At 39.2% G+C, this 10,119-nt stretch overlaps 1 protein-coding gene across 1 annotated transcript; it reads right to left on the bottom strand.

Annotated features, from left to right (window-relative positions):
- Nucleotides 1–837: 837 nt before the first annotated feature.
- Nucleotides 838–9,564, bottom strand: LOC117717666 (uncharacterized). Its single transcript, XM_076911160.1, is given in 5 exon segments — nucleotides 838–1,267; nucleotides 1,269–3,122; nucleotides 4,281–4,341; nucleotides 4,542–4,668; nucleotides 9,416–9,564. Coding segments are annotated over 5 exon segments (2,166 nt in total). The 5' UTR covers nucleotides 9,419–9,564; the 3' UTR covers nucleotides 838–1,146.
- Between the last annotated feature and the right edge of the window lie 555 nt (nucleotides 9,565–10,119).

The following is a 10,119-nucleotide window of genomic DNA, read 5'->3' as shown; positions in this document are numbered from 1 at the left end:
AACTACCTTTGTCAATGCAATTAACATCAATCTCTTTACCTTATCTTCAAGGACACTCTACAGACCAGGGCAAAAGGCAGCAACATTCTTCAGCAAAACATCATAAAAACTATATACAAAGTTCAAATCACCCTTAGTACATATGTCTTTCATATTCCTACTAGAATGGCCCATTAACTTCCACTTAATGAATATAAAACAAAAGTCTAAAAATCCACATAGCTTCATAAAACAAAACAACATTGTCAGGTCTATCATAGCAATCCTTAAGTCTGGGGTACCAACTTGTGTCTTAGATAGACTTTCCATTGCTAAGAAGAGACATTGTAACCAAGACAACTGTGTTAAAGGCAAATATTTAATTGGGCCTGGCTTACAGTTTCAAATGTTTAGTCCATTACCATCATAGCAGGAAGAATGTCACCATGCAGGCAGGCATGATGCTGGAAAAGGAGCTGAGAATTCTGCATCTTCATGAGAAGGCATCCATGAAGAGACTATCTTCCAGCCAAGTGGTAGGAGGGTCTGTTTTGTACTGGCCTGAGCTCCAAAGACCACCACCATAGTAATTCAATTCTTTCAAAAATGTACATCTATTCCCACAAGACACATCTCTTAATATTGCTACTTCTTAGGGTCAAGCATATATAAATCACCACAGTTTATGTCCACTATGAATTCTTTCATGCTTTTGAAAATGATTAGGACATGCAGAGGTTTTAACATGTTGATTACTTTCAGAATGTTTCTCTCTCATATGTGTTCATTTCTGTATTCAGAAACCACCATGGCATGTAAACAATTTACCAACTTTAGTACAATCAAAAGGTTTCAGCCCAATATATGTTCTTTTCTGTCTTTGGAGACTACAGTGATATGCACAGGCTTTTCCACATTCCTTACAGTCATAAGGTTTCTCTAAAGTGTGTGTTCCTTTAAGTGTTTGGAAAGTACAGTGACATGCAAAGGCATTCATTACCATTCATTACAATCATAGGGCTTCTCTCCACTATATGCTCATTAATGTATTTGGAGATGACTGTGACATGCAACGGCTTTATCGCATTGACTACATTCATAAGGTTTCACTCCTGCATGTTTTCTTTTGTGGATTCAGAGATGACTGTGTCCTGGAAAGGCTTTACCTCATTCAATACATTCCTGCAGTTTCTCTACAGTATGTGTTCTTATGTCTTTGTAGATGACTGTGACATCTAAAAGCTTTACCACATTGAGTACATTTATAGGGTTTCTCTCCTGTATGTGTTCTTTTATGATATATGAGACTACTGTGACAGGAAAAGTCTTTGCCACATTGATTACATTCATAAGGTTTCTCACCGGTATGGGTTTTTTTATGATATTGTAGATGACTGCTTGTTGCAAAGGCTTTACCACATTGATTACACTCATGTTTCTCTCCGGTATGTGTTCTTTTATGTCTTTGGAGACCACTCTGATATGAAAAGGCTTTACCACATTGATTACATTCATAAGGTTTCTGTCCAGTATGTGTTCTTTTATGGCTTAGGAGACAACTGGGTCTTGTAAAGGCTTTACCACATTGACTACATCCATAAGGTTTCTCTCCAGTATGTGATCTTTTATGGCTTAAGAGACAACTGGGTCTTGCAAAGGCTTTACCACATTGATTACATCCATAAGGTTTCTCCCCAGTATGGGTATTTTTATGATACTGGAGACCACTCTGATGTGAAAAGGCTTTATCACATTGATTACATTCATAAGGTTTCTCTCCATTATGTGTTTTTTTATGATATTCAAGATGACTGCATGATGCAAATGCTTTACCACATTGATTACATACATAAGGTTTCTCTCCAGTATGGGTATTTTTATGATATTCTAGAGTTCTCTTTTTTGAGTAGGCCTTACCACATTGATTACATTCATAAGGTTTCTCTCCAGTATGTGTTCTTTTATGACATTGGAGACTACCTTGAGATGCAAAGACTTTACCACATTGATTACACTCATAAGGTTTTTCTCCAGTATGTGTTCTTTTATGGCTTAGGAGACAACTTGGTGTTGCAAAGGCTTTACCACATTGATTACATCCATAAGGTTTCTCTCCAGTATGGGTATTTTTATGATACTTGAGACCACTCTGACATGAAAAGGCTTTACCACATTGATTACATTTATAAGGTTTCTCTCCAGTATGTGTTCTTTTATGATATTGGAAATGACTGTGTGTTGCAAAGGCTTTACCACATTGATTGCATTCATAAGGTTTCTCTCCAGTATGTGTTCTTTTATGATATTCTAGAGTTCTCTCTTCTGAATAGGCTTTACCACATTGATTACATTCATAAGGTCTCTCTCCAGTATGAGTATTTTTATGATACTGGAGACCACTATGATGTGAAAAGTCTTTACCACATTGATTACATTCATAGGGTTTCTCTCCTGTATGTATTCTTTTATGGATTATGAGATAACTGGGTCTTGCAAAGGCTTTACCACATTGATTACATCCATAAGGTTTCTCTCCAGTATGGGTATTTTTATGATACTGGAGACCACTCTGATAAGAAAAGGCTTTACCACACTGATCACATTCATAAGGTTTCTCTCGAGTATGTGTTCTTTTATGATATTGGAGATGACTGTGTGTTGCAAAGGCTTTTCCACATTGATTACATTCATAGGATTTCTCTCCAGCATGTGTTCTTTTATGATACTGGAGATTTTTCTTTTCTGAATAGGATTTACCACATTGACTACATTCATAAGGTTTCTGTCCAGTATGTATTTTTTTATGGATTAGGAGATGACTGGGTCTTGCAAAGGCTTTACCACATTGATTACATTCATAGGGTTTCTCTCCAGTATGTGTTTTTTTATGATAATGGAGATAACTGGGTCTTGCAAAGGCTTTACCACATTGATTACATCCATAAGGTTTTAGTCCAGTATGGGTATTTTTATGATACTGAAGACCACTCTGAAATGAAAAGGCTTTACCACATTGATCGCATTCATAAGGTTTCTCTCCAGTATGTGTTCTTTTATGATATTCTAAAGTTCTCTCTTCTGAATAGGCTTTAACACATTGATTACATTCATATGGTTTTTCCCCACTATGACTTCTTACATACCTGCAACGATAATTGGCACATATGAAAGCTTAACCACATTCATTATCATTATCAATCATTTTACCCATAGGAACTAATTTTACAGCTTGGTTTAATATTAAAAAAAGAATCAGATTGTAAGGTTTTATCACTTCCTATGTTGATGCTGTTCTCCCCCCTATGGATTGCTTTCCCTCTTTGAAAATTCCTGTGATAGTAACAACATTTATTACATGGCTTATATTTCTAACATCTTTTTCTATATGAGATTTCTATATGATGGATTTCACATATCTGAAGTAAAATGGAATGAGGCAGAGCTGGATAACACTGGTTGTGTTTTTAATTTTTCTGTAGTGTGAATCACAATACAGTTGCACCGGGAGTCAGGAAAAAAAAACAAAGAATTTCAATATTTGTAGTACCCATAGGGATTTTCTGCAGTGTGAATTTTAGGTTGTTTCCAGTAAAGTCAAAAAAAAAACAATTAATGGCAAACATCTATCATGTTCAGAGAGCCTCCCAAAGGCAGAATACCACCTTTCTTCTCATTGTCCTAGAAAAGAAAAGGGTATGTGGTTCCTTTAAATATCCCTATGCTCAAATGGTTTTATCCATTCTGACACTTGATATGCCATTGAAAAGTAGAAGAAAAAATGAAATGTTTGCACATTGAATTCACACCATTTGACTTTTGGTTCCTTGTTGACTTGCTGTATATGGATTAAGGTTTCTCCATGACAACATTCTTGAATCTCATAAACTGACTGCTCCATAAAGTTGGCAATGTCACTACAAGAATCTGAGTACTACCAATTTTGCTATGGACTATTTGCTTATTAGAAGGTTTTGGATACATGTTTATCACTATTCAATGTGCAACATCTAAATATTATAAGGCTATACAGACAGGTAGTTCCACAGCATAGCTCTAATAGAGCTACAAATCAAATAAAGATCTCTCTTAAGGCACTGTTTTCTTGTCAGCTTTCTTAGAAGAATGCCTTGCAAACACAAATCAGAAAACAGACAGTGAGGTACATGGTTTTGTGAGAATATTATCATCATAGCTACACTTAAAGGACTGATATTTTACACACTTGCTTTCCTTTAGAGATTCCAGAACATATTAAAATTTTCTCACAGGCATATTTGTATCAGCTTGCACATGAAAATTACCTTTCATGCCTTCCAGAACTTTGATGTTGTTTTTCAATATGATGACCTTCCCACCTGTAACCTAAAACACAGTACCAGAAAATGAATAATATAGTATTGGAAATTAGGCAAAATTCAAGTTACTGTGAATTTTGACAGCACTGAACCTGGTTTATTCAGCTCAATCTTCCTTGTTCTCAATTGAAATAACAGATGATCATCAATAACCAAGAATCACTTGTTCCTTTATTTTGAAAAGCAAAAGAAAACTCACAGTCTTACCTATAGCAGTGAGGTTCCAGTAGGTCTCCAGCATCACATCTTTGTAGAGATTCTTTTGGGACAAATCCAGCAAGTTCCACTCTTCTGCAGTGAAGTTCACATGCACATCATCATGAGTCACCACATCCTAAAATATACCATACATGTGTACAACACAATGCATGATTGTGACATCACTGTAAATAAATGTATGCTTCCTAGACAATATAATAATATAACTCTGGTGCTTCCTCCACTTATTCCTAAAACAGAAGTTATAATATAATCATTCTGTCACTTTAGAAGGAAATTGAATTATATGTTTCACCTGTGTTGCTTCTGAACCCTGTGTAAAGGATATAGCCTTGCAACACAAATGGGAATTGAGAGGGATATGCAGGGGGAAACAGATCAACAGTACTGAGCAAACATCTGAAAAGCTATATGAACAATTACTAACTACAAAAATGATGGGCAAGCTGCTTGTATTTGCTCATGTCTTTAATCACAGAGGTACAAGCAGGTGTATGTCATTGAGCTGGATGCTGGTGTGGTCTATGTGATGTGTTGCAGGACAGCAAAAGTGGCATATTAAGACCCTCACTCCCCTGAAAAAAATCAACCAAGGAAACAAAAATGAGAGAGAGAACTCACAGTTCTTTACTGAAGTTCCTACAAAGAATTATACATTCACTGCAGTTCTGTATTCATTTTGCAAAAACATGAAGTGAACCAGTTTAAACAGCAATATTAATTAAATTGTGCTAGAAGGGAATGCATGTTTAAACAGTTTAAAATGGACAGATGAAAATATTAGTAATATATATGTTGATCATAAATAAGGAACATAGGGCAGGAAAGATAGCTCAGCAGTGGAAAGCTCTTGCTGGTCTTCCACATAATGGTAGTCAATTTCTAGTATTTACATGGGGATCAACAACTCCCCATTACTTCAAGATCAGGAGTTCTGAGGCCACCTTCTGACAACAGTAAAGATGAAGCACACATGATTTTCATATGCTTGCACACAGGCATAATGCTCGTATTTATTCAAAAATTTCAGAATAGACACAGAGTTAGGCAGAACGATATACACCTGGAATTCAATGACTCTGAAGCCTCAGATGGTATTGATATCATGAACATATGCCATCCTGAGAAATAGAATATAATCTATATATTTGGCTGAATTTTAAAATTAAAGATGTGGATGAAGAACTGCACAGAAGCATGTGCTTATTTTGCAAAAACATGTCAGGTGGCTTCTGTGGTTTCTTTATCTACTATCAGGACAGGAAGGGCTTCACAGAGAAATTTTGTCTTGAAAACAAAAAACAAAAAATATAAAGTTAAAAATACAAAATCACCAGGCTTGCAAAATAGCTTAGCACTGAATACCAAATGTTTATACAGTATCTTATGTGATTTAGGGGCTGAGACCAAATGGGGAATGTATGGGAGCATGAGAAGAAAGCTGAAGAATCAGTTTCAACCACAGCACAGTAGACACACAGAATAAAATATGTCCTGTCTAAAAGAAATGCAGGGGTAAAGCTGGAGTAGAGACTGAGGGAATTGTTAATGAAAACTTGCCCAACTGGAGACCCACCCTATGGACAAGCACCAATCCACAACATTATTAGGAATACTCTGTTATGCTCCCACACAGGAGCCTTGCATAATTGTCCATTAGGAGGCTCCACCCAGCAGCTGACTTGAAACAGATGCAGAGAACCACAGTCAAACATTGAATGGTCCTTGGGGACTGTTATGGAAGAGTTGAGGGAAGGATTGATGGCCCTGAAGAGGATAGGAACTCCTCCACAGGAATACCAATGGTCTCAACTCACCTGGACCCTAGGGGACACTCAGAGACTGATCTGCAAACCAATAGCACACACAGTCTAGACTAAGGCCCCTGTAGCACTCATGTAGCAGATGTGTAGCTCAGTCTTCATGAGAGTCTTCCAACAACTATAGCGGGGGCTGTCTCTAAAGCTGCTGCCTACTTTTGGAATCTGTTTCCTTAACTGGGCTGCCATGTCTGGCCTCAGTGGGAGAGGATGCACTTAACCCAGCAGAGACTTGATGCACCATGATGTGGAGATACCCAGGGGCCCACACCTTCTCAAAGGAGAAACAGAAGATATTGGAGGGAGGGACTCTGTGTGGGTAGAGGAGCTAGAGTAGGGACTTCACAAAGTTCAAAGCCATTTTATTTATAACAGCTTAAAACTGGAAGAATCCAGATATCCCTCAACCAAAATATGGATATAGAAAATGTGGTTCACTTACAAAATGAAACATTATTTAACTATTAAATACAAGGACATCATGAAGTTTATAGGCAAATGGATACAACTAGAAACTATCATCCCAAGTGAGGTAACCCAGAACTAAAGGCACATGCATGTATGTACTCACTTACAAGTGAATAATAATCATAACATACAGCAAGAGCACACTACACTCCATAGACCCAAAAAAACTAAACAAGAAGAAATGCCCAGATGAGCACAGTTGAATCTCACTCAGAAGTGGGATTAAACAGTCATGGGAGGCAGATGAAAGAGAGAAAACTGGATGGAAGAGCAGATAAGAAAGTGAAAGGAGGGTCAGGAACAGGTGTGGTAAGAGACAAGAGAGGGCCAGAGAGATAGAATATTGATTTGAAATCTGCAGCTGGCGAGGGTTGAAGGGTGGAGGCATCTATAGGATGTGCCAGAGACCATGAATTAGAGAGCACCAAGGAATCTATGGGGGTGATTTTAGCTGAGATGCATAGCAGTGAGATATAGATGCTGCAGGCAGGTAAGATCCCAGTGGACAGTTAAGGACACCAAACTTAAAACCTTTCCACCCAAAATTTGACCTGTCTACAAGAAACACAGGCACAAAGATAGAGCAGAAACTGAGAGATTGGCCAAATGATACCCTTCCCAACTTGAGACCTATACCATAGGCAAGCACCAATCCCTGACAATAGTTAAGATGCTCTGTTATACTTGCAGACAGTAGTTTAGCATAATTGTCCTCTGAGAGTCTTTATCCAGCACCTGACTGAAACAGACGAAGAGACCCACAGCCTAACATTGGAGAGGGCTCAGGGAGTCTTTTGGAAGAGTTGCAGATAGGATTGAGGGCCTCTGAAGAAACAGGAAGTGCATAAGAAGACCATCAGAGTTAACTAACCTGGACGCTAGGAGACTTTCAGAGACTGAGTCACGTACCAAAGAGTATGCATAGGATGGACAGAAGTGCCCATGAAAGACCCCAGCCTGGAGACCCTCACTCAAGTTCGGTCCTGCATGCACCCAAGGACACAGGAGAGACCTTCTTGATGCAATTGCAGAGGAGGTTTAAAGGCGAGGGACCTTGGGTCGGAACATATCTCACACAGGAGATAGAGGATCCAACCCAGAACCCAGGAAACTTGGGATATTTATGGGTAGGGGTTGGGAAGAGTGGGAACATTTGGCACGGTTACATATGATTGGATAGTCAAACATCAGCAACTTGCAGAAGCAGCTACGTGTGAGCTGGCAGGATGACTAGTTACTTTTGACCATGAAACCTTGGACTTCTCAGAAAGGGGGGAGAGAAAAGTAAACACCAGATAGCCCATTACTCACTTGGGCTTGTCTGGGCACGTCTTTGCATACCTTTTCACTTTTGGTCACTCTGCCTGAAAATCTAGACATCAAACTGTAACCCAGGAACAAATCCCTGCTGCCCAAACAAGACAAATCCAGAAACCAGTACCTAGATCAATAATCACCTCAAATCCAGAGGCCTAAACACCAGCATAGGAATATAATAAATAATAGCCAGGAAAATATGTCACCAAGAAATTCAAGCTTTCTATCATAAAAGGTTCTGAGAAATTAAAACCTGCAACAGATATGATGCAAAAGAGGTTGTTTGGGGCAAGGGAGAGGATTTAGAACTTGGGGGAAGGGATAGAGGCACAGAAGAGGACCTACAGACAGACAGACAGACAGACAGCAGAGAGAGAGAGCCATGAGTGTAGAGAAAGAGAATAGACAGGGGGCATGTGCACAGAAGAGAGACAGGGAACAAAATAGAGAGCTGCTGTATTTGGTGGTCCATGTGTATAAAGCACACATGACAACAGCAGCAGGTGATGGAGGCAGGGAATGACTTAACCATTTGCTAAGTCCCTAATAGCAGACCAAAGAAATTGCCTGTACACTGACAACTACTGAGGCAAGGTTCACCCACAGAACAGGAAAGGAAGACAGAATCTCAGGCATTAAAGATAACAGAACAAAACAAATACATTAGTCAAAAAAAAAAAAATGAATTCTACAAGGTTCCTGGCACTAAACAAAAACAAATTCTGCAATATATGAGAAAGTCGAAACTACAAATGATTGGAATAGAAGAGAATATCAGCTCAAAGATCTAGAAAATATTTTCTATGAAACAATAAATGAAAACTTTCCTAAACTAAAGAAGAAAATGCCTATTAAGATACAAGAAACATCCAAAATGCCATACAGAATGGACCAAAATAATAATAAAAACACTAAACATATAAAATATAAAAAACTGCAACAAAAAATTAACAAAATCTAAACAAACCAAAAACAAGCAATGTATGAAATCAAACCTGTGAGATTTATTCCTGTCTTCTTAATGTATAGTATACAAGACAAAGGGGTTTGCACACATGTGCTGCAGAGTCAAAGAAACCACCCGTGTTTCTACAAGAAAGCAACTGGTCCAAATGTTTTGGGCAGATTCAGAATCACCTCAAAGGTGGTCACATCTGGCTGATGCTTCCCATCCAGCCCCAGAAAGGACCCACCACCCTAGCTCCCACTTCTCAGCCGCCTGCCCCTACCCACTGTGGGCAGTGATCCTGGGCTCACCATGTCTCAATTTCAGAGCTTCCCTGAGGTCCCCTCACAGCACCCAACAGCAGAGTTCAGTGCAGGACACAGAGAACCATTCAAATCTGCACAGGTACAGCGACTTGCAGAACGAACAGCACCCGGAATCACCCGCCTCTCTGTCTGACTGGCAGGTCTTCCTGGAAGCCTTGATTGGCCAGTGGATCTTACCGTAATTCCTTGTCTCGAAACGCTGTAAATTGTCGCAAAATCGCCACCGGGTACAGAGGCGATGAGAGAGTCTCGAAATTGAAAGAAAGGTCTGATTAGCTTATTTATTTACGAATGACAACAAACAGATACCGAAATGGGGTTGCATTCGTTCATACACACACTCTGACCTCCGCCTTGGCCCGATGTTGGCGCTGCAGGTAAGGTTCGCCACGTGTGTCCGCCCACAATTTGGGTTCCACGGAGAACTGATCCAGGCGACAAGCTTGGTACCGTCGAAATTTGGTCCTCCAACAGCCATGCAGTTGGCCCCCAAGTGGAAGGATGCCTGGCTTTTAACAATCAAGAGGCATTTTAGGAAACAAGAGCTTTGTTTTGTGGTTTCATGCTGGGCTCTGGGAAACTGCAGCTCCCTTTCACCAGATGATAAGTATCAAACAATCCTGAAGAAAACCCAGAAACATAAGGAAAACACTGCAGTGCACTATTGTTAGCCAGCACATCTTCCTCAG

The sequence above is a fragment of the Arvicanthis niloticus genome, chromosome 12, assembly GCF_011762505.2.
Source record: "Arvicanthis niloticus isolate mArvNil1 chromosome 12, mArvNil1.pat.X, whole genome shotgun sequence".
NCBI classification, from domain to species: Eukaryota; Metazoa; Chordata; class Mammalia; order Rodentia; family Muridae; genus Arvicanthis; species Arvicanthis niloticus.
This window is presented reverse-complemented; position numbering and strand designations above follow the sequence as displayed.